General features: G+C 43.4%; 3 protein-coding genes, 1 long non-coding RNA gene and 1 pseudogene across 4 annotated transcripts in view; 3 read left to right on the plus strand and 2 right to left on the minus strand.

The window, feature by feature from the left end:
* The window catches only part of MED7 (mediator complex subunit 7), a 315,410-nt gene that overhangs the window by 16,466 nt on the left and 270,965 nt on the right, over positions 1 to 27,979 (minus strand). The gene's annotated exons all lie outside the window — the stretch shown is intronic.
* On the minus strand, positions 6,454 to 9,232 carry GARIN3 (golgi associated RAB2 interactor family member 3). The gene is made up of 2 exons (XM_012781586.2): positions 8,483 to 9,232; positions 6,454 to 7,675 (listed from the first exon to the last, which is right to left on the minus strand). The coding sequence occupies exons 1-2, from the start codon at positions 9,095 to 9,097 to the stop codon at positions 6,587 to 6,589; spliced, it is 1,704 nt and encodes a 567-aa protein (XP_012637040.1). The 5' UTR covers positions 9,098 to 9,232; the 3' UTR covers positions 6,454 to 6,586.
* LOC142863053 (uncharacterized) lies at positions 9,615 to 12,392 on the plus strand. The gene is made up of 3 exons (XR_012913941.1): positions 9,615 to 9,765; positions 11,410 to 11,527; positions 12,222 to 12,392. It is a non-coding gene; the product is annotated as an uncharacterized LOC142863053 (long non-coding RNA).
* Positions 13,758 to 13,906, plus strand: LOC142863397 (uncharacterized; annotated as a pseudogene).
* ITK (IL2 inducible T cell kinase) overlaps positions 24,053 to 27,979 on the plus strand; it is a 77,136-nt gene continuing 73,209 nt past the window's right edge. Inside the window, exon 1 of the mRNA XM_012781585.2 lies at positions 24,053 to 24,328. Coding sequence (XP_012637039.1) covers positions 24,191 to 24,328 — 138 coding nt within the window. The 5' untranslated portion in view covers positions 24,053 to 24,190. The remainder of the gene's footprint in view (positions 24,329 to 27,979) is intronic.

The following is a 27,979-nucleotide window of genomic DNA, read 5'->3' on the forward strand; positions in this document are numbered from 1 at the left end:
TCTGGATTTTATTTAAGCCTACTTTTGGCAGGTTTCTTCTGACGCTACTCCAGGAGAGCATGGAAAATTCCAGGTTCCCCACTTGGCCTTCAGAGGTGGGCTTCCCATGACAACTGGGCAAGGGTGGGACTTCCGGTTCCCCACAGGGTCTCCACCAGCTATGGGATGAAAGTGAAAATCCTGGCTCCTTACTCGGCATTCTCTGATACCACCCAGTGAGGGAGCTGGAGGACTTGTCACAGCTTCCTGAGGATGTTCGTGTAGACTGTCACTCAGCTTTTGCTGCCATGGGTAAGGGTGGGGCCACATTTATTTTTTTCCTGTGGTGTTTGGCTGGAGTAGAGTAGTTATTGCTGAAAAGTTTTCTGTGTTTCTTGGCTGCCCCTCTCCTGGTCCTTTGGCTAGAGAAATCATGTTTCTGTTGGGACTTTTTCTTTTTTTGGATTTCCAACTTCTTCAGCTCCCAGTCTGAGATATATGAAGAAACACACACACACACAGAGAACTAACCACCACATTGTTCCTCAGTTCCTGAGGTTCCTAGCTGGTCTGTCTTCTTCTCTCCACCTTTCAAGTCTTCTGATGCTTCTTTTATATATGACGTCCAAGGTCCAAGGTCTTTTGTACTGAGCAGGAGGAATATGGAAAAATATGTCTACTCCATCTTTCTGGAAGCAGTAAGCAGCAAATTATCAAGGCAATGAAATATTTGTTTTCCTCTTTTTTCAGCTGGTAGTGAGTTTGGAAATTGTGTCCACTGCAGAGAACTCTTTCATCTAAGGTGATGCTCTTCCAAGATCCCACATCAAGCAAATTTTAATTTTCTTGATTAAATTTTAAATTTTCTAAAGTAGACACATTATTTTTGTAATAAGCAAATGTACTTAATTTCAAAATTATTTCAATTTAAAATTGTAGATGCTACATTATACCCTTCCTGGCTACCATCAACCCTTTTCACAAGGTTAGTGGAGTTTGAAGGAGGTGACTCCTTTATCATATTACACTAAGACAGTGTCATAAGTTTTATTCTCTAAGAAGTAGATTTTGAGATGGGTTTTTGTAGGAAGGATGTTTATTAAGGAGTGCCCTTAGGACCAGCACCTGTGGAAGGGAAGGAGGTGAAAGTAGGAGTACACAGAGGGAGAAGTTGAGCTTTGATGCAGCCCCGCAGAAAGCTCTGGAGTTGGAATAACCCTTGAGAATTGGCCTATGTTGGGCTAAGATGGCCAGACCTTCACACTCTGTATCACTCTGTCCTTGATGTGGGATCTCAGAAGAGCATCACCTTAGATGAAAGAGTTCTCTGCAGTGGACACAATTTCCAAACTCACTACCAGCTGAAAGCTGTCCGTGGGTGGGCCACATTCTCAGCAACTGGTTCTTCATTCAAGGAGTGGCTGGGTGGTGCGTCACCATGTCCACCTCCCACGGATATTTCTAAAAAGAAAGTGTCTTTGAAAACATCCCCTCTAATCTCATTTTATAGATCCTGCGGTAAAAGACAGGAAGTGACATAAAGTCAGATATTAACAACAACCTTCCCAAATATTTCTTGTCATGGTGACAGCAGTGACCTTTACAAAGTACAAGTCTGGTCAAGTCACTCCCTCCCCAACTTAAAATGTTTCAGGGGCTCCCCATTACTCTAAGGACAGAAGTCAAGTTCTTTACATGGACCTCAAAGCCTTACGCAACCTGTCCCTGTTACCAAAAACTTGACACTTGTCCACAAGGCCGAATCAGAAGAATGAGGACAAGTGTTCTGGGGAGTAGGAAAGAGATTTACTTTGCTGGCAAAGGAGGAAAAATAATAGATCTTCTCATCTCAACATCCAAATTTCCTAAACATTCACAGAGATACAGAGCTTTTAAAGGATGAGTGCTCAGCTTCAGGTAATTGCTATTCAACTACGGTTGATGATTCTAATCATCCCATTTCCACTGAAGACAATCTCATGACCTCTCCCTTTACCAGGTTGGGCTGGGCCATCTCCTATTGCACAAATAAACAAAAGACTCACCCTGCCATTCCCAACCACTGGTCTGAGGCAGGGATGCAGGCTTTAGGTCTCAAGAAGGAGTGGAAGACGTTTTAAGCACCTATTATATATTCCTAGAAACAGCTGGAACCCATTCTACTAAGTGAAGTATCTCAAGAATGGAAAAACAAGCACCACATGTACTCACCAGCAAATTGGTATTAACGGATCAACACCTAAGTGGACATATAGGAGTAACATTTATCGGGTGTCGGGAGGGTGGGAGGGGGAAGGAAGGGATGGGTATATACAACCACAATGAGTAATATGTGCAACATTTGGGGGATGGACATGCTTGAAGCTCTTACTTGAGAGGGGAGGGGGGCATAGGCAATATATGTACCCTTAACACTTGTACCCATATAATATGCTAAAATAAATAAATAAATAAATAAAATAAAGAGACAGAAAATATTTTTGCCATTTTTTCCCAGGCCATTACGTGTTACATATTCTGCTGTTCTCTCCAGCATCTCTCCTTCCATTCTTGCCCTGCCAGCCATGATGGCCTACCTTCAGTATTTTGAGGCACCTTTGGTTCTTCCTACTTTCCTCTTGGTTTCGTCTGCTTGAAAGACTCCACTCCAACACGACAATATCATGAGTGATTTTAAACCGCTGTCAACGGAAAAAAGCCAAACTCTGTAAAATAATTTTAAAGAGATTTATTCTGAGCCAAATTGGAGGACCGTGGCTCAGAGCCTTGAGCCCAAGGAGCCTTGAGCAAGTGGACTCGTTGTGGCTGGGTTACAGTTTGATTTTATACATTTTAGGGAGACAGGGGTTACAGGTAAGTCGAAAATCAAAATGTGGGAGGGATGCATTGGTTTGGCCCAAAAAGGTGGGACATCTCGAAGGGGGAGGGGCTTACAGGTTATACTTGGGTTTAAAGAGTCTTTGGCTTGTAATTGGTTAAAGACTTGAAGCTTTATCTAGAGGCATGGAATTTTTTTTTTTTTTGAGACAGTCTCACTCTCAACCATTCATTCATTGTCTCATTGCACTTGCAGCAGCAGAATTGGTACCATGGTGATGAATATTGCTGTTAAACATACTGGCTGTTCTTTTGCACAACTAAGGAAATAGTCAACAGAGCAAATAGACAACCTACAGAATGGGAGAAAATATTCACAAGCTATACATCCAATAAATGGTTAATAACCAGAATCTACAAAGAACTAAAGCAAATCAGCAAGGAAAAAACAAAAACCCGTTAAGAAGTGGGCAAAAGACATGAATAGAAGCTTTTGAAAAGAAGATAGACAAATGGCCAATAAACATGAGAAAATGCTTAACATCAGTAATCATCAGGGAAATGCAAATTAAAACCACAATGAGATATCACCTTACCCATTAGAATGGCTTTTATTAAAAAGTCCAAAAACAATAGATGCTGGCTTGGATGCAGAGAGAAAGTAATGTTTATCCAGTGTTGGTGGATTGTACTGCAAATTAGTACAACCTCTATGAAAAACAGTATGAAGATTCCCCAAAGAATTAAAAGTAGGCCTACCATTTGATCCAGTAATCCCACTACACGGTATTTACACAAAGGAAAAGAAGTCATTTTGCTAAAAAGACACCTTCACTTGAACTGTTTATCACAGCACAATTCACAATTGTAAAAGTGTGGAATCAACCCAAATACCCATCAATTCGTAAGTGGATTAACAAAATGTGGTATATATATATATATATATATATATATAATGGAATACTTCACAGACATACAGAAGGATGAATTAATAATGCCTTTTGCAATAAGTTGGATGAAAGAGACAATTATCTTAAGTGAAGTATCTAAAGGATGGAAAAACAAACACCACATGTACTTGCTATTAAATTAGATCTAACTGATAAGCACTCATGTGCACAGAGGGAAGTAAAACTCAGTGGAAATCAAGCAGGGGGGGGGAGGAGGAGGGGAGGGGTGAAAACCTACCTAATAGGTACAATGTACACTATTTTGGGTGATGGGCACACTTATATTCCTGACTCAAGCATTACAAAACCAATCCATGTAACCAAAAACATTTGTAACCCCCATAATATTTTGAAATTAAAAAACAAAACAAAACACATAGTGGCTTTTATCTGATGGGGCATTGGCTTGATGCTCCAGTTGATATCTCCCTCCGGAGGAAGAGGCCTGTTGGTATGAAACATGTAGGTATCTAAGCATGGGTGTCTGTTGATGAGTGTCAAGATAGAAAAGGAAATGCAGAGAAAGCGCAAGGCGGAGTGCACTGTGGCGGGCAGGTCCCCACCTCCACTTTACTTCAGTGGCATTTGTGCAAATCGTGGGTCTGCTCAGTGAGCACCCTGCATGGTGGATGAACTGTGTTTGTGTTGAACAAACCCTTCAGTCAGGGGGCTTGGGGGGGGCACATAAAACAAGATTAGGAGAAGGACAAAAGATAAAGCCATGGCCTAGGCAATTCTGACATTAAGCTGCTTGTAGCTGGACTAATTTAGCCTCTGGCATAGCTGTCACTTTGGGACTCCAGGCCAAAGGCTTTGAAAAGAGTCCCCCTTGACCTCCCTCCTCCACCCAAGATTCCTTGGAGGCTCAATCAGACCTCTGAGAACATGCCTTTCTCTCTCTCTCTCTCTCTCTCTCTCTCTCTCTCTCCTTCTCCTCTTACCTGCTGCTTCAAGAGTCAACCCCCAGGGCAGGCATCCTCAAACTATGGCCTGCAAGCCACATGCAGGCCACCTAGCACACTTATCCTGCCCACCAGGTGTTTTTGCTACCGCTGCCTGCCCTGCTTAGCAGCCGACTCGTCCCGGGCCCACAGTGCGCACTCTCCAACAGTCTGAGGGATGGTGAACTGGCCCCTTGTTTAAAAAGTTTGAGGACCCCTGCCTCAGGGCATCTTGATCCCAGCATCTATTGGTCTTTACCAAAAATCACAAGGCAGGATTTTCCAGCCGCCCACCAGAGCATCTGAGAAGGGCTTCCCCGATACTGCCAAGCCACCACTCCTCCCTGAATAACTTGTTTCTCACCTCCTTCACCTCTGCTATATATATTTGCTTTTCAGAGAAGGTCCCTAAGTTTTCCTGGAAACCCAACTTCTGTCCTAGTAGATAATATTGGTGCAAAGGAGAATGAGCAGAGAGACAAAGCTTGGCAGGCGCCACTCTCCTGGGCTCAGACAAAAGCACACGGTTCCCAGAATTGTTTTTCTCAGATACAACTTGTATCATCTGTTGTTAAAAATTTAATGATTTTCAAGCACTCATTTTACAGATTTTTTTTAAATTGAAAGACGATGTCATTTTTTTACAATAGACGTTTTTAGACTGTATAATGTAGTTATGCTTTTTATTTTTAGGATTAACTTCCACATGTACACATAATTTACATAGTTAATTAGTACACAGTATTTTGGACTATTCTATTATTTCTTAACAATATATTTAAACATTTCCATGTTTCTGTACTCTAAGTCTTCTTTTTATGTCACTTAGAATTTTTATTTTTACTTATTGAAAGATATCTTTCAGACTTAGCTATTGTCATAAATCTCTCTTGCACATATGTAAAAAGGAAGACATTGGTAAAATGAATTGTTTAAGACATTTCTAAGGCAGCAACAATGATGTATAATTGCCACCTTGCTGGCAGCGATTTAAAAACAAAAACATCCTGATTTTCTGTTGTGGTTGAGACAGAATCTCACTCTGTTGCCCTGAGTAGAGTGCAGTGGCATCACCATAGCTCACAGCAACCTCAAACTCCTGGGCTCAAGCGATCCTCCTGTCTCAGCCTCCCAAATAGCTGGGACTATAGCCATGCGCCACAATGCTCAGCTGATTTTTTTTCTTTTTGGTAGACATGAGGCCTCACTCTTGCTCAGGCTGGTTTCGAACTCCTGAGCTCGGCTTCCCAGAGTGCTGGGATTACAGGCATGAGCCACCATGCCCGGCCCCCAATAAAACTTTATTTACAAATCCAGGCAGCTGGTAAGATTGGGTCCTCAGAACAGGGTCTGCCAATTTCCCCTCTAGATAAATAGATTTCCCATTCTAATTGCCTACAAATGCTTCTGCACCCTCCTCCCCTTCCTCGCCTGCAGATCCCCTGAGGGGATAGGAATCTTGTCTTTGCTTAGTCTATGGGCTGGGCTGCGTGTCCATGTTCAGGGATCTCTGGGGAGAAGAGGAGGACGTGGGCATGGGGACGTGGTGGTGTTGGCACATCCCAGCTCACAGTTGGTGACTTTCACAGTCTCAGGGAGCCAAAGGCAGGCAGGAGGGGGTGAGGCAAGGCCAAGTACTCAGCTTGGCTCTGCTGGGCCTGGATGAGAGATGGCTGGGGCCTCAGGCTGCTGCAGTCACCATCACAGGAGCCACTGTGAGGTCACTGTCAGGCTACGGGACAGAGAAATTCAAACAGGAGATGGCATTTCTTTTGGAGTTGTACAGTTTCTTTTATTATTTAAATTGCAGTAAAGAAAGCTGGAATGGGCTCTCTCTCTCTCTCGGGACACTTGCCTGAGCCCTGGGTCTCCGTTGCAGCTTCTTGCCCTGGCTCCTCTCTAAGTGGATTTGGTTTCAAAGATTATCATCTCCACCGTCTCAGACGTCACGGAGCTGCTGAGCACCTCCACCTCCTTGCCATCCGGGGCTTTCTCCACCTTGGCCTCTATGTTGCGTTTCTCCACCGTCTTGGTCAGGATATCTACCTCTGTATCCTTCAGTGGGACCAGGGCTTTTGAAGTAGAAGAGGGTCTGAGGCTCCTCAAAAAGGAGCTGATTTTACTGGCTTTCTTACTCAAAGTGCCTGCACTGCCTGCGGATCGGCTCTTGACCAGCTTGTGAGACGACCTCGACTCCTTTCTGGCGGCGGTGTGGCTGGAGCTTTTGCGAGAGGGGCCGTGCCTCTTGCCCCTCGAGTGGCTGTGCCCTTTTCCTTTCTTGTCATCTCTTGCGTTCCTAGGGCTGGACGAGGACCGGTGGGCGGAAGCTTTCCGGGTCTTTTCCCCCCCTTTCCTGTGGTGATGGGAACTTTTCCTACTGGTATTTCTGTCCTTCTTGTGTCTCCTCTCCTTTTTGTCCTTCCGGGCTTCAGCGTGGGATTGCAGAACCCTCTGGCTTCCGTCACGTTCGCTCATGTAGCCGTCACTCTGCAACGTCGACACGAGGGGTCCCGCCGCTGCAGCCGCGCCCGTCGCCGTGGCACTGGCAAACACCAGACTCGAGCTGCTGTCCTGGGAGAGACTGGCAGCCCCTGCGGTCAGGCTGGAAGTCCCCGCCGAGGAGCTGCTGGCGATACCCACCAAGGCCAAGTTAATGCCATCTGAGGATACACTGGTAGCACCTGCCACGCCCTTGCTGGCTTCACTTTCTCCTTGATTCTTGGTGGCGGCTCCCACCAGGGCAGCGGTCCCCTGGCCCGAGCCTGCGGACTTGGCTGCGGCTATGCTTTTAGCCCCTGTCCCAGGGCCCGTTGCTACCCCTGCTGTTGTCATGCCACTTGCTGTCCTTGCTGCTGTCTTGGAGCATGCCTTGGAGGCGTGTTGGATTCCCTCTCCTCCAGCATAAGCAGAAGAGCTGGCTGCAGACACCTCGCGAGTCTTGTGAAGCCCAACCTCACTCTGATCCCCTTCTCCATGGAGCTCTGCGGCCTGCACCAAGGGGAGGAGAAACAATGGAAAGGGAGATCAGAATTGTCTGCGCCTCTCTGGTCCCAGAGCCGAGCAACTCAAGGGCTTATAGCTAGAAGAACCTTTGAAATGATCTAGTCTAAGCCTTGCACCCATTTGTTGCAAGATTCCACCTATGGCACCCCTTGCCCCGGTGGTCACTCAGTTTTGGTTGAATAATTCCAGTACCAGAGAAAGCACTGATACAACGCCCCATCTTTGTGCATTTTATTTTACACACCCGTGCTCTGCAGGACAGACTTCCAGAAGTGGGATTGCCAGGTCCAGGGGTACACACACGTTGCATTTTGATGACAACTAAAATTACCCCTGTGTATACATACAGGCAGGTTGTGCTGACTTACCCCAAAATCAGCTCCTGGTAGTCACAGGGAGGCAGCTCATGACTCAAAGGAAGGAAGGACTTCCTTGTGGCTATTAAAAATGTTCCGAAACAAATCGGACTACCTGGGTTGGGGTGGTAAGTGTTCAGGGAAAGATTGGACAATCAGGATGCTATGGAAGGGATTACAACCCTGGGTGTGAGGCCAGGGTAGCTGACACCTAAGGTCTCTGAAATTCAGCCTTATGGGACATTCTGGGAAAGCACTTGAACCTCCCAATGTGTGGTAAGTCCCCTAGTGGTAACTCATGTGGTCCTGAGCCCTTGCAAATGGAATTCCTTTTCCAGGTGAGCTCCAGAGAGTACCCAAGGCTCTGTACGAGCAGCTTGGAGCTGCTGTCGCAAAGACCCCTGCCCCATTTCCTTGAGTCTCTGCTCATGCTTACCCCTAGGCTTCTGTTGTCCCCTGTTGTATCCAAAGTCTGAACTGTCGGAGCACTGCTGCAGCTGTCCGCTGGTGGCCTCAGGAGATAGACAAGTTTTTCCCAGTAGCAAAAGAGGTCTTCTCGCGCGTCTGAAGAGGGACACAGCTGCAGATAAAAAGTGCGGCCAGTGGCGAGCTTGAGGCGCAGCTGCTGTTTCTCGCGATCGTGGATGGAGATCTTGACGAACTTCAAGGGAAGTAGCCTGGTGAGCTCCAGAGTCTTTGTGGGCTTGCGACCTCTCCCCTTGGCGAACCGGCCTTTTCTGGCATGCTCTTCACAGATTTTAGTGGGGCGTGCCAGCAGCATGACATCAGGCAGCGGAAGGATGGGGCTGGTGGAGGCGATGCCCACGGTCACCATTCGGACACGGTTGTGCACATCAATCACCTCTCCTTTCTTGCTGATCTGGATGAAGTCGCTCTCAAACATTGGTGCATACTTGAAAATGTCATACTCTCCTCCCTTGTACAGTTGTCGTTGCAGGTCCCCCATGGAAGTGTTGAACACACCCATCGAACGGTAGCTTTGGGCTGTGTAATAAGGTAACAAACATTCACTGCTCATCGTTTTCTTCATTTAAGACAGCTCCACTCCACCAGCCACGAATTGCGTCCCTGAGAAAGAGAGGGAGCGAAGGCAACTGCCCATCTCCCTGTAGGGCTTCTGCCTAAATCTCCTTGCTCCACCGCATTTATCCTCCTCTGTCCTTTGTGACCTGTCACCCTCACACAGCCCTCTGTCCTAGCCTCCAAGCAGCCACCCCTTGGGGCAGGGTCACCAGCCTCCTCCCTAAACAAATCACTACCGCCACAGGGGCCAGGCTGACCCTGCCAGGGGGTAGGCGTGGGTAGGCTGGATATTCTTTTTCATCAAAATGTTGGGATGCATAATTTGGGAAGCCACTATGCTTTTGTAAATATCTGGGTCGTTTCCGGCTTTGTGGTTGTTACAAAGCCCCCTGCAAGGATCGTCTTGCAAATGTATTTTTGCTTCTGCTGAATTACTTCCTGGGGATAAGATCCTGGATGTGGGTGGTGTGTTTGCTAAGGGTAGGGATCCTGCCCCGATTGTTGCGCTCTGTACCCCAGTGCGCAGGTAGCACAGTGCTGGCAGGCGCTCAGAAGGGGATGTCGTGAATGAATGGTCCAAAGGGACTTCTGCTGGCTGTCAGAACCAGAGTCTCATTCGGACAGTGGTTTCCAGGACATGGAGGATCTTCTCACCCACTTTCTCCTTTGAAGCAGGTTAGTTTTTTAAAATATAATTTTCTGGGCCAGGCACGGTGGCTCACACCTGTAATCCTAGCACTCTGGGAGGCCGAGGTGGGAGGATCGCTCAAGGTCAGGAGTTCAGAACCAGCGTGAGCAAGAAGAGCGAGACCCTGTCTCTACTGAAAATAGAAAGAAATGAGCTTGACAACTAAAAATATATAGAAAAAATTAGCCAGGCATGGTGGCACATGCCTGTAGTCCCAGCTACTCGGGAGGCTGAGGCAGGATGATCACTTGAGCCCAGGAGTTTGAGCTAGACTGACACTATGGCACTGTAGTCCCAGCAACAGAGTAAGATACTATCTCCAAAAAAAAAAAAAATATATATGTGTGTATATATATACGTATACATATACACACACATATATATATACATATATATACGTATATATATATAATTTTATGGTGAGGAAACTGAGGCTGAGGATTGTCTTGCTAGGGATCAGAGTGCAAAACTGGATTCTGACCCAGTTCTCGTAACCCAGGGTAGATGGAGTTTCTTCTCCACCTCGAGCTGCACGGCTCACTGTTATACTCCTGTTCGTCTTGTTCTTGGTGTCAGCGGCAGTTAGCAATAGGTGCAGGGACTTACTCAGAACCACAGGAATTCACAGAGGTCCTGAATCACCGTAGGATTCCCCGCGCTGGCATGCCTGCTGCTTCGTGCTTGATGTCTCCTTGATGCGCCGTTGACATTTTGTTTCTTTGAAAAGCTCTTCAGGGAAATTGTGGCAAAGATATCTTTCTGGAGTTTTTTTTGTTGTTGTTGTTTTCACTTTGCACAAGGTGAACAATCCAAATTCCCCCTCCCCCAGTTAGAAAATTATTTCTGAGATAAACGTGCATTCCCCAAAACTCAATGATTGCTCGTGAAGGTCTTGAAATAAACTTCAACCACAGAATGTTCCTTTTTGTACCCCTAGTGCCCAAGGCAGGGCCTGGCACATGGCAGCTTCTCAATAAACATGAACTTGCTTGTTGTGCCCACTGAGATTCATTCTTTCATGTATTTATTCAAGAAGATTAATCAACAAGTATTTTGTTTGGGACCAGCTAGAAAATGAGTATGCAAAGATAAAATCTCCTACCCTTGAAGAGCTCGAATATTTTTTCTCAAGACGTTGAATGACTTCTCTAAAAAAAAAAAAGAACAAAGTGACTTATATTCTAAGGGAATAATCACTAAAACTCAACACTATTAGAATTTAAAATAAGAAGTTGGAGATATGTAGATAGAACTATATATTCTTCTCATCAGGCCATTTGTGATGAATAATTAATAATGAGAGAAATCATAATTGTATTATTTAAACCTTACTATAACCCAGGCATGGTGCTAATCACCATGCATTCTTTTAAAAAAAAATTAAATCTTCACAAAAGCCCTATAAAATGTAGCTGCAACTATTATCCCTATTTTACAGAGGGAAAAATCAAGGTTCTAAGAAGTTAAGCAACTTCACCAAGAGACCAAAGGCATGTTGAAGCCAAAATGTGGGAATGGTTTAATTACACTAGGCTGGGTCACACTAATAGAACACAAATATGCAAGTACAAAAGTACCATGCAGTATAATTTCTTTCTTTCTTTTTTTTTTTTTCTTTTTTTTTGCTACAGCATCTCACTCTGTTGCCTGGGCTAGAGTGCAGTGGCATCATCATAGCTCACAGCAACCTCAAACTACCAGGTTCAAGAGATCCTCCTGCCTTAGCCTCCTGAGTAGCTGGGACTACAGGTATGTGCCACAACATCCAGCTAATTTTTTAATTTTTATAGAGATGGGGTCTTGCTATGTTGTTCAGGCTGGTTTTGAACTCCTGGGCTCAAGCTATCCTCCCACCTCGACCTCCCAAAGTTCTGGGATTATAGGCATTAACCACTCTGCCAGGCTCCATGCTGCATAAATGTATCCGTTCATTCCATTAATATTATTAAGTGTCTACTTGGTGCCAGACCCTGTTCTAGGTGCTGAGAATACAACAGTGGACAAAATAGACCAATATCCTTGGTCTCATGGAGCTTGTCTGTAGACAGTAAAGAGGTAAATTATATGGTATATCCAATGCTGATAAGTGCTGTGGAGAATGGGGAGGTAGAGGTTAAAGAAAACTCAATGAGAAGTGATCTTTGAGCAAAGCCACAAAGGAGATGGTGTCAGGAGGGAGGGGCATGAGATGTTTGGGGAAGAGCCTCTCAGTTAGAGAGAGTAGCAAGGGCCTAAACCCTGAGGTGAGAGTATACCTGGTATGTTCGAGAACCTCCCAATAGGTTGCAGCGATGAGAATGAAATGAGGTAGGGGGAAAGTGGTTAGAGATGAGGCAACTGGGGTGATGGTAGATGGTAGATTATATCAGATAGAACTTGTAAGCCATGGTGAGGTCTTTGGCTTCGCTCTGAATGGAAGATAATCTGACCCACATATATAAAGGATCATTCTGGCTGCCATATTGAAAAGGAATTGTAGAGGTGCGGAGAAGACAGCAGGGGAGACAAGATGGCTTCCGCAGGAGAGGATGGTGGGTAAGACGAGCATGGCAGCAATGAAAGTAATGAGAAGGGATCGGCCACCAGGACACACCTAGACTGAGGCAACTAGTATGTGTACTGATATGGAAAAATTTTCAATAAATATCAGGAAATAAAAATAACAAGTTGCAAAATAGTATACATGGTATATCATATATGTTTGAACAAAAATTTGAAACTGTGTGTGTGTACGCACAAAAGGATGAACAAGAAGCTGGTAACAGGAGCTACCTTGGGACAACTTGCTGTCAGATGGGAGCAGCAGGATGGAGACTTCATTTTCCAGAACGTTCCTTTTATACCTTTCAGATTTTGTTCCATTGCATATACTACCTATGCAGAAAGAAATAACATTTTAAGTTTATAGATTTATAAAATGTTATGCCAGTAAATTTATATTCTTAGAATATTTATTGATTCAAGCTTTGATACAGAAGCAAATAAATAGCTTCATTCAAATTTGAGAACAAAAGTACAAAATGTCATTCAAAATTCTTTTTCTGATTTTTCCTTAAAACCTTGTGAAAATTTATTCTCTCCTCCAAAGTTTAAAATCTGACAGATTACATATCAATCAAGATATAAGTCTTTGTTTCTTTCTTGATTAATCGATTGATTGATTTATCTATATTCGGGCAGATTCTTGCTCTGTTGCCCCAGCTGGATTGCAGTGGCATCATCATAGCTCACTGCAACCTCAAACTCCTGGGCTCAAGCAATCCTCCTGCCTCAGCCTCCCCAGTAGCTGGGACTACAGGCCTGGGACATGACACCCAGCTAGTTTTTCTATTTTTAGTAGAGATGGGGTCTTGCTTTTGCTCAGGCTGGCCTCCGAACTCAAGCGATCCTCCCACCTCAGCCTCCCAGAGTGCTAGGATTACAGGCATGAGCCACTGTGCCAGGCCAAGCTATAGTTACTGATTGCCTACTACGTGCCCATTATTATGCTAAGAGCATTCAGGTTGTCAAAATATGTTTCAAAAATTTTAAGGCCGGGCGCGGTGGCTCACGCCTGTAATCCTAGCTCTCTGGGAGGCCAAGGCGGGCGGATCGCTGGAGGTCAGGAGTTCGAAACCAGCCTGAGCAATAGCGAGACCCCGTCTCTACTATAAATAGAAAGAAATTAATTGGCCAACTAATACATATAGAAAAAATTAGCCGGGCATGGTGGCACATGCCTGTAGTCCCAGCTACTTGGGAGGCTGAGGCAGCAGGATTGCTTGAGCCCAGGAGTTTGAGGTTGCTGTGAGCTAGGCAGATGCCACGACAGTCACTCTAGCCTGAGTGACAAAGCGAGACTCTGTCTCAAAAAAAAAAAAAAAAAAAAATTTAAACCATTTTCTCATACAAATACAGAAGGAACACATGTTAAGGATTTAATTAACTTAATAAGGAGGGAACCAGCAGAATGGTAAAACTAGTTCAAAGGAGAATTAGAAGCTTTGCACAGTGGCAATATCATAGCCAGTGAGGTTTATCGGAGGCACGATTATTGCTAATTGAAAACTATAAAAAAAAACACAAAAGGAGAATTAGAAGAACGGGCATTGGCATTGAAGAAAGAATGTTGGAATAACATTACCAAGTTAGAAACAAAACCACTTAAATGTTTACAGTATAATAAAAGCATAACCTTTGGGGTTATCCTTTCCAACTAAACAGAAATCATTTGCATCTCTTCTGAATGAAAACCTACAAGTTGTGGAACTTCACAGAGCTGAGAATTTAATTAGTAACAGATAACCTTCTTGGGGTGTTGAATATGTTCTAAAAATTAAATCGTGATGGTTGTACAACTCTCTGAGTACATACTAAAAGACACCAAAATTTATACTTTCAATGGGTGAATTTTATGGTCTATGAAATAGATCTCAATAAAGCTGTTAAAATAACGGATTATAATACTTCAGTCTTGACTTATCGATCCAGTCCTATTGTCTTTTTTCGTTCTTTTATTTATTTTTTAATTTTTAATTTTTTTTTTTATTTTTTGAGACAGAGTCTTGCTTTGTCGCCCAAGCTAGAGTGAGTGCCTTGGCATCAGCCTAGCTCACAGCAACCTCAATCTCCTGGGCTCAAGCAATCCTGCTGCCTCAGCCTCCCAAGTAGCTGGGACTACAGGCATGCACCACCATGCCCAGCTAATTTTTTCTATGTATATATATTAGTTGGCTAATTAATTTCTTTCTATTTATAGTAGAGACGGGGTCTCGCTCTTGCTTAGGCTGGTTTCGAACTCCACCCGCCTCGGCCTCCCAGAGTGCGAGGATTACAAGCGTGAGCCACCGCGCATGGCCTTTTTTCGTTCCTTTAGATAAATAATCCTTGGGCAGGCACGTTCAACAAAGCTTTAATATGCCATCAAACGTACCTGTTGCTTGCTTCACATCTTTTTTAGTTACAGATTTCGGGTAATTTTTTTTAACAAGGAATATGGTGGAACATGTATAACTCAGAGAGCTTACAAACCAGTGGTAGAACATGCACAGAAGAAACAGAGAGGAAGAATAGGGGGCAAATATTAATAAATACATGGTAGAGTAATAACGAGTGAGTCGAATGAATAGTGATCCTAATAACTTTTACCACCATTTTCAAAACCAACAGTCATTGTTTTGTAAGAAGAAAAGCCATCAAAACCACAATTCTAAGGAGAGTTATTCATGCAGTTTACATTGGCCTAAGGTTGAAGAGATGTGATAAGTGTTAACACAAAACACTGCATATAAAGTACTGAGTGTGTGTGTGTAAACACACCAGATGATGGGTGGCTGAAGTCTAAGCATGCATCCGAACGTGGGAAGAGGTTTCAAGTCAATAACTTTTGTTACCCCGGCTACGACTTTGAAAAGCAAGGCAGGCACACGGCTATATATAGCCTTCTCAATGAGTGTGCGGCCCAGGAGGCCCACTGTGAGCCACGCAGGATGTGAGGGTGGGGAGATTTCCATACTGTACACAGTACGTACCTGCTGGGTAAACCCCCTGCCCTAAAATACAACCCGCAGTACTTTTATGTCAATGCTGCTGAGCTGAGGTGGCGTGGGCTGGGCTGCGGTCAGCCCCCGGCACCTAGGACTTCAGGAAGCCAACCCCATTCCTGCCTCACCTTCTAGCTCAGAAAAGACCACAGTCACCTAACTCTTTCCCTGAGGGCCAGCATGCAAATCGGCTCGCTTGTGCCTTGGGTTTAAAAGATAAATAAGCTAGAGCTAGTATAGGTACATAAAAGAAGCCAGGTAGGCAATATAAAAATAATTTCGTATCTGTCAACGGAAAAAAAGCCAAAGTCTGCAAAATAATTTTAGAGATTTATTCTGAGCCAAATTTGAGGACCATGACCCGGAGCCACTGCCAAGAGGCCTTGGGCAAGTGGACTTGCTGTGGCTGGGTTACAGTTTGGTTTTTATACATTTTGGAGACAAGGGTTCCGGGTAATGCCATCGGTCAATGGGTGGGAAGGCATACATTGGTTTGGCCCAAAAAGGAGGGCCATCTGGGAGGGGGGAGAGCTTACAGGTTATAGGTGGGTTTAAAGATTCTTCAGATTGTAATTGGCTAAAGACATGAAGCTTTGTCTAAAGACCTGGAATGTTTTAATATAAACTGTTTAGCAGAGATAAGCCACCATTTGTTGCAAATTGAGGGCCTGCAGGTTTGTCTTGCATACCCTTAGGCCTGTTAATGGGTTACAAAGGAAGTCTCTAAGAAGGGAGGGGGGCATGATAAGGCCTGTCTGACCTGCCTCCTCCTGGCAGGCAACTTTGCCCTAGAATATTCCTTTGGCCACGAGAGCGTCCATTCGGTCAGCTGGTGGTGGTGGGGGAGGGTAAGCATTTTAATTCACATATCTCAACATGATGATCCAACGAGCTCCTCGTCTTGCCTTACCCACCCCCTGCTCCCGTCTCGCTTCTGCCCTGCTCAGGGTGCTCAGCCCCACGCCCAACAGAACTCTTCCTGCTCATCCAAAGCCAAGGACCATTTTCCTCTCTTCACCTTTTATTTTGCTGTTTATGAGCCACTGTAGGGCAGAGAAATTTGTAGGACAGAGGAAGGGCAGAGGAATTTACTTGGGTGGGGCAAGTAACCCCACCTAAGTAAGGTTTGAGCTAACCACAAACCTTTGCTTCTGGTCATTGCTTGCTCGCTACACCGCTGTAGGGGGAATTATGGGATGAGGTCATTGAAGCACGGGCGACTGGCCCATCAGGCAATAGAGGGCAACCAACCCGCCAATTATTTCAAAAGGCAACAGTGGGCAACCAATCATTTTAAAGGTCAATGATCCATGCGTAGTCGGCTTGTGCGCAGCTTGTGCACCATGGGGATAAAAGGCATGCCGTTGTTCCGGTCGGGGTCCTTGCCTGTGAGAGTGGCTACGGCGTTGGTGCTCTGGGGCTTGGACCCTGGCTAGCCAGAAAATAAACCTCCTCTTGTGTGATTGCATCCTCGATGTCTCTGCTTTTCTGTCCGGTGGGGCTGTGGAAGGTCGGTCCCTAACACACGAGCTGTCCTACCTCAGTCTTCACATGCATTGCTTTAATGTGACATTGAAGAAGCTTGCTACTAAATACACACACCAATGATAAACCGTAAATGTTAAAGATAAAAATCAAGATCAGAAATTGTATAGTGGTAAAGGGAGGTGATGGATTCAGGACGTGGGATAAAATGATTTTTGTAAGTAAATATTAAATTTAACTCTGAGGCCGGGCGCGGTGGCTCACGCCTGTAATCCTAGCACTCTGGGAGGCCGAGGTGGGCGGATTGTTTGAGCTCAGGAGTTCAAAACCAATCTGAGCAAGAGCGAGACCCCGTCTCTACTATAAATAGAAAGAAATTAATTGGCCAACTAATATATATAGAAAAAATTAGCCAGACATGGTGGCGCATGCCTGTAGTCCCAGCTACTCGGGAGGCTGAGGCAGGAGGATCGCTTGAGCCCAGGAGATAGAGGTTGCTGTGAACTAGGCTGACGCCACGGCACTCCCTCTACCCTGGGCAACAAAGTGAGACTCTGTCTCAATAAATACATTAATTAATTAATTAATTGTGAACTAAAATGCTCAACCCCTACCAGCTGACTGAATGGACCCCCTCGTGGCCAGAGGAATATTCAAGGGCAAAGTTGCCTGCCAGGAGGAGGCAGGTCAGACAGGCCTTATCATGCCCCCCTCCCTTCTTAGAGACTTCCTTTGTAACCCATTAACAGGCCCAAGGGTATGCAAGACAAACCTGCAGGCCCTCAATTTGCAACAAATGGTGGCTTATCTCTGCTAAACAGTTTATGTTAAAACATTCCAGGTCCTTAGACAAAGCTTCATGTCTTTAGCCAATTACAATCTAAAGAATCTTTAAACCCACCTATAACCTGTAAGCCCCCCCCCCTTCGAGATGGCCCTCCTTTGGGGGCCAAACCAATGTATGCCTCCCACACAGTGATTGATGGCTTTACCCATAACCCTTGTCTCTAAACTGTATAAAAACCAAACTGTTACCCAGCCACAGGGAGTCCACTTGCCTAAGGCTTCTTGGCAGTGGCTCCGGGTCATGGTCCTCAAATTTGGCTCAGAATAAATCTCTTTAAAATTATTTTGCAGACTTGGCTTTTTTCCGTTGACATAATTTAACTCTGAAAAGGTACTGGAAGAATGTAAAACAAATTTTTTTTTGAGACAGAGTCTTACTCTGTCGCCTGGGCTATAGTGTTGTGGCGTCAGCCTAGCTCACAGCAGCCTCAAACTTCTGGGCTTGAGCCATCCTTCTGCCTCAGTCTCCAGAGTAACTAGGATTACAGGTACATGCCACCACATCTAGCTAATTTTTCTACTTTTAGTAGAGATCGGGGTCTCACTCTTGCTCAGGCTGGTCTTGAACTCTGACCTTGAGCCATCCGCCCGCCTCGGCCTCCCAGGGTGCTAGGATTACAGGCGTGAGCCACCATGCCCGGCCTTGCAATAAACACCTTACACAGGTATCTCTCTGTGCTCATGCTATTTTTCTTAGGATTGATAGTTTTATAAAGAATAAGGTTTTGTTGTTGTTGTTTTCCAAAGAAAGAGGTTACATAGTTACCAAAACATTCTGAGTATTACTCTTAAGTGAATATTAATAAACCTGATTGTGTTTGGATGGGAACCCCAAGGAAAATAAAGGCCTTCAAAGCCCCAGTTGAAGAGACCAGTTGAAGGATCTCTTTGTCCTGGACACAGGAAGTCTCCAGAGTTCCATAAGAAGCATCTTCTCTCATCCAAAGAGCTGTCCCCTGGACTAGAGAGGAGGACTGGAGTTGTAGGGCCTCAAAGGACAAAGCAACCAAGATGGGCTTCAGGTCAGAGCAAGGGTGAGACCACTCATCAGTGATCCAGTGTCTATCTTCCTTGCTCTGGTGGCAACTGTCTGGTGTTCCTAGGAGAGCCACCCCTCCGACTCTCAGTCCCTGCGGTTGGGCGGGGCTGACTCTACCCCAGCCCCAGATCCAGGAGTGCCCAGACCTGGAATGAGACAACCGAATAGTCCACCGCCTTGGCTCTAATGACTGAGATTCGTGTCGGCGCATGTCACCTGAGCCAGGCCAGTGATTCATAATTCTGGGACTTTTACTGGAAATATGAGGAAAGAGAATCCAGCTCCACTAATAAAATGTCAGCCTAGCATCCATTTTGCTGCTGCAGAGGAAAGGCTGCTTAAACACGGTGCCAGCCCAGAACTAGGAAATGAAAACCAAAATTCTGATGTCATTATTAAGTACTGGGACCCAGGGGTGCCAGGTTCAATTGGTTTTTTCTTTGTTATAGGATTTTATGTATTTGTTTCTATTTTTTAAAATTTTTATTTCTTCGTTTTTTCTTCTTTCTTTCTTTCTTTCTTTCTTTCTTTCTTTCTTTCTTTCTTTCTTTCTTTCTTTCTTTCTTCCTTCCTTCCTTTTCTTTCTTTCTTTCTTTCTTGACATTCCAAATCTGAACAAGATGTTATAGGGTTTTAAATGAGGCTTTTCCAACCCGGTTTCAAATTGAGGCCCCAAAGTCCTATTAATATAATAATATGATTAAAGGAATCAAGGACCCCCATACCTTAAAATGGGGTGCTACATCACTCATGCTTGACATAATAATAAGAAAAACAGGTTCTGCTAATACTAGTGTTCATCAGCCTCCAGCCTTCGGAAAACAAGGGTTGAAAGATCAAGAGAGAGACTCTTGGTGTGCTGTGCATTTTCTCTCACCACCAACCCATGGGGTGCCAGAGCCAAGTGATGGAGACTTTCAGGGGCCACTCAGTGAGCTTGGCATGAGTCTCAGGGAGTTTGGGAGCCACAAGGACTGCTGTCCAAATCCCACTTAGACGAATATAACGGTGACGGTTTGTAGAAGAGCTGCTTTCTTGGTGTCAGAGCGAAAAGAGGCTGTGCTTGGAGCAAGTGGTACATCCACCAGTACCAGAGCAGGGATGCCTGAGTCTTCCAGAAAAGCCACGGGAGGGAGTAAGTGGTGTGGGTCATTTTCTAGGAAATCTCACCCAAGAGGACAACCTAGTGGGCAAAGGGATACCAACAAGAGGGAGGTGGAACAGCAGAAGCCCAGGGACTGAGGGTTGGGCTCCTTGGCCAGGTGGAGTGGCATCGATTGTGTATGCACCCCATCCCAGGGGAGGGCGCCACCTCCAGACTACTGCTGCAGCTTCATCGAATGCTGTGCCCTGTGCCCCTCTTCCTCTCTGCCCTCCATCCTGAGCCTGAACAGATAGCGTCAAAACCAAGCTTGTGGAGAAATCGGTGGAAAAGCCAACATGCTTTGAATCCTGAAGCAGACTCATGCAAACATTAAAGAAAAGCATTCAATTGAATACATGTTTGGCATTTTGATTATTACCCTCAACTGAACCGTGCTTTCTTTTTCTTTACTTTTTTAATATGGAAATTTTCAAACATTTATCAATGCAAGAAAAATTTTTCATCTCTTCCCCTTCCTATTTCTCCCCCTCCACTGGAATATAATGAAGCGAATCTCAGACACTTCACTATTTTATCATAATTCAGTATGTTTCTGTACACAATAAAGATTCTTTTAACATGACAATAGTTTCATTATCATACCTTAAAAAAAAATTTTTTTTTTTTGAGACAGAGTCTCACTTTGTTGCCCAGGCTAGAGTGAGTGCTGTGGCATCAGCCTAGCTCACAGCAACCTCCATCTCCTGGGCTCAAGCGATCCTCCTGCCTCAGCCTCCCTGGTAGCTGGGACTACAGGCATGCGCCACCATGCCCGGCTAATTTTTTCTATATATATATTAGTTGGCCAATTAATTTCTTTCTATTTATAGTAGAGTTGGGGTCTCGCTCTTGCTCAGGCTGGTTTCGAACTCCTGACCTCAAGCAATCTGCCAACCTCAGCCTCCCAGAGAGCTAGGATTACAAAAAATTAATAATAGTTTTTCAATATCATCAAATATCTAGTCAGTGTTCAAATTTTCCCAATCTCATAACGTCTTCATAGAGTGGATTTGTTTGACTTTGAGTCCAAACAAAGCCCTCATATGCTGATATGTCTCTTTGCGTCTCTTTTAATCTATAGGTCCCCCCTCTGACTTATTTGTTACTGACACTCGGTTGTTTGTCCTTAGCATTTTGCGTATGCTGGACTTATCCAATTGCATCTCCACGGTGTCATTTGTCATGATCCTTTATCTCCTGTATTTCCTGCAAACTCGGATTCAGATCCAGAGGCTTGATTAGATTCGTGCTTGATTTTTTTTTTTTTTTCTTTTGGCAAGACTTCTGCGTGGGTGGTTTTGTGTACTTCCTATTGCATCACCTCAGGAGACATAGAGTGTCTGCTTATCTCTCTTTTAAGATTAATCAGTGTGTTACAGTGCTGTGAGCTTCATATAACGATTATACATTTTCCTATTGGCTTTGCACATTAATGATTTTAACAGCCTAGATCCATTATTTCATCAGACTGCAAGATGATGACATTCTATCACTCCTTCATTTATTAGCTTCTCTTAAAAAAAGACTTAATCTCATTAAATATTTGATTACTGAGCTGAGATACCATTATATAGGAAATGTGTTTTATTCTTTTTCTTTCTTCTAGTTTTCAGAATAACAACTGGGTTCTTCAGCATCCTCCAAAACTGATCAATGGGTTGGAATTTTTTTTTCCAATTATCTTATGAACTCATGATTTTAATGTTTTAACTGTTGTTCAGTTCATTACAGTTATTGTTCCTTTTGATGTGCAAATTGTTTCATCTTCGGTCAGTGGGAACTCCTTGAATTTGGCTCCTGCGAATTGAACATTTAAAAACCAAAACAAAGGGATTGTTTGTTTTTGTTTATGTTTTCCTTAAATTGATAGAAAAAATAATGAGCTCCTAAGATTACATTTAGAAGTAGACAAAGTGGGTTTGAAGTCTCTATGAGAGAGAATAAAATTATTTATGATTACAACCCATTGGACACTTAGCAAATGAAAGACTTGTAATTATTGCAGCAGCTACTGATGATATTTTGCTTTCCCAGATGATAGCACTTTGTGAACTCTGTAAATCTTTTAACCCGAACCAGGTATAAATATACCCTTCCCAAAGGAGTTTATAGTCTAGTTGAAGATGATAGCATTGTATTAGTTATAAGAAGGTTTTTCTTTTGAGACAGAGTCTCGCTTTGTTGCATAGGCTAGAGTGAGTGCCGTGGCATCAGCCTAGCTCACAGCAACCTCAAACTCCTGGGCTCAAGCAATCCTCCTGCCTCAGCCTCCCGAGTAGCTGGGACTACAGGCATGCGCCACCACGCCAGGCCAATTTTATATATATATATTAGTTGGCCAATTAATTTCTTTCTATTTATTACAGTAGAGACGGGGTCTTGCTCTTGCTCAGGCTGGTTTCGAACTCCTGACCTCGAGCAATCCACCCGCCTCGGCCTCCCAGAGTGCTAGGATTACAGGCTTGAGCCACCGCGCCCGGCCAAGAAGGTTTTTCTGGTAGTGACAGAAACCTCAAAATAATCTTAGAAAATAAAAGTTTATTTTTCTTTATATTAAAAAAAGGAATCTAGGGCTGGCATGGAAAATCCATTGTCATTAGGACCCTGTGCTCTTTCTATCTTACATGCCATTGTCCTCAACATGTGATTTCTACTTCATGATATAACATAGCTGCTGCAGCTCCAGCCATCATATCAACATTCTAGTAAGCAGGCAGGAAAAGAAAGGGAATGAAAAGAGTATGAAAACCCCTATTAAGGACATTTCCTAGAAGTTGTGCATACCACTTTTGCCATGTTCAGCTGGCCAAAAAACAGTTACAGGACTACGCCTAGCTATAAGGGAGACTGGAAAATATAGTCTTTATTCTGACTAGAATTATCTAGATGATGCCTAGATAACCTCAATTACCCCAGCAAAGAGGAGAGAGTAGACATTTGGGGAAAATAGCAACCCCTGCCACAAGCCCATATTCAGAAAAAAAAAAAAATACTACCTCATTTGGACAGTGTATTTCCACGCATGTGTCTTAAAATCTCCGAATAAGGGGGATCATTTAAATATCCACCTACCCTACCCTCCTGAATGTCTTTATTATGCTGGGGCATCTAATATAGGGAAAAAAAATTAGGCTGTTTTGTTTCATTATTTATGCCCATCTAGTATATGCAGTCTCTGCTCACCCTGAGATTTCTTGATTATTAACTTCATGGTGGAAGTAAGTCTCACACATTATGCTTCAACTATGTACCAACTCTAAGGCAAGACACGTAACTAGCACCTGCCATTCACAGAGTGAATGGATTTAGTCCTCAAAGTGACCCTCACACAGAAGCTAAGGATTAGAGAGGGAAAGTAGTTTGCTCAAAGAAAAACAGCTCAGTGAGTGACAAGTTTGTCTGTTTTCAGAGCCCATGTATGTTCTGTTTATTATGACATTCTGAAAGATTCGCTTACTTTCTGCCCTTCCACAAAATTTTAGGGTAAAAAGGCAATCATCTGTATGTAGCTTTGAAAGACTTCTGTGAGTTTTTATTTAACTTTTATTTATTTATTTTCAAGACAGGGGTTTGCTCTGTCACCCAGGCCTAAGTGCAGTGGTGTCATCATAGCTCACTGCAACCTCAAACTCCTGGGCTCAAGCAATCTGATCCTCCCTCCTCAGCCTCTGAGTAGCTGGGACTACAGGCATGCACCACCGTGCCTGGCTAATTTTTCTATTTTATTTTTTGTAGAGATGGGGTCTCACTATGTTGCCCAGGCTGGTGTTGAACTCCTGGCTTCAAACAATCCTTCCAAAGTGCTGCGATTAGGTATGAGATTAGGTATGATCCCTCCTACCCAGCCAAATTTTTAAAAAATTGAATAAACTTCAGCATATTTCTTCATTTCAATAAGAGTGTGTTACACTCATTGTTTCTTTTAATCGCCCAACCCAACTTGATGATTATCCTTTCACCAAGTGTTTCCTAAACATTCTTTTAATGATGGTTGCTGAATATGTAACAATGAGCAAAGCTAAGCATAGATGGGCTAAACCAGAAACTATAAAGATTCAACTCTGATTTTTAACATAATTTCGAGTCTAAGTTTCTTAAAATATCATTTTCAAACCATATAGCAGAGGGTGCATGTATTTTTTACATGTGCCTCTCGGTTTTGTGAATTTTGAAAGGATGTGGTTGCAGCCTTTGACATCAGACGGGAAGCTCCGAGAGTTGACCGAACCCTGATAGAGAGATAACGAGGCCAGTTGCCTTTGAGCAACTCTCTGACGATCAACTGCCTCCCAGCCCATTCCTAGCCCCAGAGCCGCTTCCTCCAGGGCGTGCTAAGGAGTGATGCCCAAGGAGCATCACTTTTCAACCATCGGATCATGAACAACTTTATCCTCCTGGAAGAACAGCTCATCAAGAAGTCCCAGCAAAAGAGAAGAACGTCTCCCTCCAACTTCAAAGTCCGCTTCTTCGTTCTAACCAAAGCCAGCCTGGCCTACTTCGAGGACCGCCCTGGGGTACGTGAGCAACTTCTTTGGCCTTTCTTCATGTCATATTTTATGTTTGGACTGGCTGACTCAAAAAGATATACATGGAATAAAATAGAACACAGGTTACAACAGCCTGAAAAGTACAATAAGGGTAATCAGAGGAAAATGGAAGTAAGAGAGGTGTCGAGGTGAGACGGTTGTACGAGGTGATTTCAGTTATAACAACTGTTAGTTTAACATTTGCCACGGCCAGGCATGGTGGCTCATGCCTATATCCCAGCACTTTGGGAGGTCAAAGTGGGAGGATAGCTTGAAGCAAGGAGTTCATGACTAGGCTAGGCAACATAGTGAGGCTCCCATCTCTACAAAAAAAAAAAAATTAATCAGATTTTTCTCTCCCTGCAAGATTGTTTAATTTTTTTTTTTTTTTTTTTTTTGAGACAGAGTCTTGCTCTGTTGCCCAGGCTAGAGTGCCATGGCGTCAGCCTAGCTCACAGCAACCTCAAACTCCTGGGCTCAAGCAATCCTGCTGCCTCAGCTTCCCAAGTAGCTGGGACCACAGGCATGCCCCACCATGCCCAGCTAATTTTTTCTATATATTTTTAGTTTTCCAGCTAATTTCTATTTTTAATAGAGATACGGGGTCTCGCTCTTGCTCGGGCTGGTCTCGAACTCCTGAGCTCAAACGATCCGTCCACCTGGCCTCCCAGAGTTCTAGGATTACAGGCGTGAGCCACCACACCCAGCCCAAGATTCTTTAATTTTTAAATTATAAAAATATTTTATGTGGCAAATATTATGATTTGAATAGAATTTGAACTTCACATGAAATATACTACCTTATGGACATAGATCAACAAAATATTAACATTTGATGGGACCCAAGGGATGATCTAGTTCACCCTTCTTACATTTCAGTGGAAGAAACTGGTACTTAGAATAATTCAGTGACGAGTCCAGTATTAACGTTTCTATGAATTCAACTCTATCTCAATGGTCATCACTCACCCGACATCTTGGAATAATATTCCCCAGAAATTTATTGTCTAAAAGTTGCAAGGCACAATGGCAAACCTCTTTGTATCTTGGAAAACTTCCCAGGAGACTAGGGTTATTAAGCACCAAGTGTTCTGTGGTGCAAACCAGTGGTTCTTACCCGGAAAATCACAGCTGCTTAGTTAGGTCAATATTTTTCTATCAGCTGGGAGAAATGGCTCATGTCTGAAATCCCAGCACTTTGGGAGGCTGAAGTGAGAGAATCACCTGAGGCTAGGAGTTTGAGACTAGCCTGAGCAACATAGCCAGTCCACGTCTCTCCAAAAAATTTTTTTTTGAAAATTAGCTGGGCATGGCAGCATGCACCTGTAGTCCTAGCTACTCAGGAGGCTGAGTTGGGAAGATCGATTGAGCCCAGGAGTTCAAGGTTACAGTGATCTATGATCAGCCCACTGCACTCCAGCCTGGGCAGTGAGCGAGACCCTATCCCTAAAAATGAAAAAAACCAAAACAAAAAAACTGGAGATTGTCTCATATTCTGTAACATCAATGATATCAAAAGCAACGTGAATAATCCTAATAATGTAATATGTAGTTTGGTAGAAGAAACATTGGACAAAGGGTCAGGAGACCAAACTCTACTTCTCAGACTGGGCAAATATCTACCTCTGCTTCAGATTCCTTCTTTATAACATTTTTAAAAACCAGAAATAGTGATTTACAAGATCCTTTCTTTCTTTAAAAATTCCTTGTTTTATTCAAGGGCACTTATTTAGCCCTTCTCAGCAATTTTTTAAAGCATATTTGATATCTTACTATATCATGTATTATTATTTTTACATCATTAGATATGTATGGCAGGATTATCGCTTATATATATATATATTTTTTTTTTTTTTTTTTGAGACAGAGTCTCGCTTTGTTGCCCAGGCTAGAGTGAGTGCCATGGCGTCAGCCTAGCTCACAGCAACCTCAAACTCCTGGCTCAAGCAATCCTCCTGCCTCAGCCTCCCAAAGTAGCTGGGACTACAGGCATTCACCACCATGCCCGGCTAATTTTTTTGTGTATATATTAGTTGGCCAATTAATTTCTTTCTATTTATAGTAGAGATGGGGTCTTGCTCTTGCTCAGGCTGGTTTCGAACTCCCGACCTCGAGCAATCCGCCTGCCTCAGCCTCCCAGAGAGCTAGGATTACAGGCGTGAGCCACCGCGCCTGGCCTATCGCTTATATTTTACTGAAGGGGAAATAATCTTAGGTATTTGATGGTCACTTGGAGACAAAGGAACTCCAGTTTCTGGTTGGAACCTGACTTAGTGGCTATAGGCCTGAGTTTGAAGAGCGAACTTTGAAGCAGTCAATGCCTTGGCATTCCAGGGAGGTCAGATTTGCCTTTTTAAGTTGCAGGTGAAATAATGCTGCCTCTTTAGACGTGTAAAGATGGCTCGTCATCAGAGGATTCAGAAGATAGCAATTTAGCAATAGATCGGAAAGCACGTGGAATTATATGCAAGACCCCTTTGGCAGGTGGCCAGGAGCCAAGTTTTGAACTTGGGAAATCTATCATGTAGAGCTAGTAAATCACATGGCATCAGTCAATATTTTGTGAATGAGACACTTAAAGTTCTTGTTTCATACCGAAAGAACAATCGTGTGCCTTTAAATATTTTTTTCAAAGCCCATTTTACAGTTTTCAAGGATTTATTTTTCTTAACAGAGTATCATATTATCTCATTTAGTTAGTTCTGATCATTCCTGAGCAGCATTACTGCTTGTGAACTGTTTGAATGTGAATTCAGTCCACTATTACTTGCAAATAATCACGCAACCAGGTGGTCTTGATTCAGATTTTTGCAGGTTATAATGTGCATGTAGACAATGTTGTGAAATCACTCCACTTCTTTATTCAAGCATTATAAAAAATTTCTAGGTTACTTAATTCATTTAGGGGAGCCCTGGGCTATAGTTTCTAATATTTCCATATGAGATATAGAAGACACATATCCAAACACCAAATTTTTTGTTTTCTAATGCCTCTGGCTTACACTTATAAATAACATTTTTAAAAGCATTTCTTTAAAATATTGTAGAGAAATTTATTGATTAGAAATTTACCCAGAGACTCTGAGAAAGGTAAGATACATGAGTTATTGTTCATGCCCTGTGTATGTTACATTGTTTAGGGCTACCAATTTGCACACAAGAGTATGCTGTGTATTACTCAAAAATAAATAGCCTTACACTTTTGGGAAGAACTTTTTCATTTTTAAATTAAAGCCTCGGTTTTTCCATCTGTAAAATGGGTGTGATAATGGCACCCGTTTCATGGGACGATGGCAAAGACTCAGAGAAATAATATAGTTAGGCCAAACTATGTGAACTTATCATTTGGCAGATTGGAAACAGTCAGATATTGGCAATTTCATATAGTTTGATTTAGTTTATAAAATACTTAGTATAGGTCCTGTCACATAGTAAGCACCTAATATAAATGAGCTGTTATTTGTATCATTTTCATGTCTCTGAAGGAGCTAGCAAGATGGCATAACATATTCATTTTCAAACGAGACAAGCTAAGATCAGGGTCCTGGATTTCTTTTATTCTGTGTCTAAATACCAGTTTATGGGGAGATAAATATGCATTATGAGCTGTGTGAAGCTGGGCCAGCCATTGCCCATCTT

This window comes from Microcebus murinus, chromosome 21 (genome assembly GCF_040939455.1).
Source record: "Microcebus murinus isolate Inina chromosome 21, M.murinus_Inina_mat1.0, whole genome shotgun sequence".
NCBI classification, from domain to species: domain Eukaryota; kingdom Metazoa; phylum Chordata; class Mammalia; order Primates; family Cheirogaleidae; genus Microcebus; species Microcebus murinus.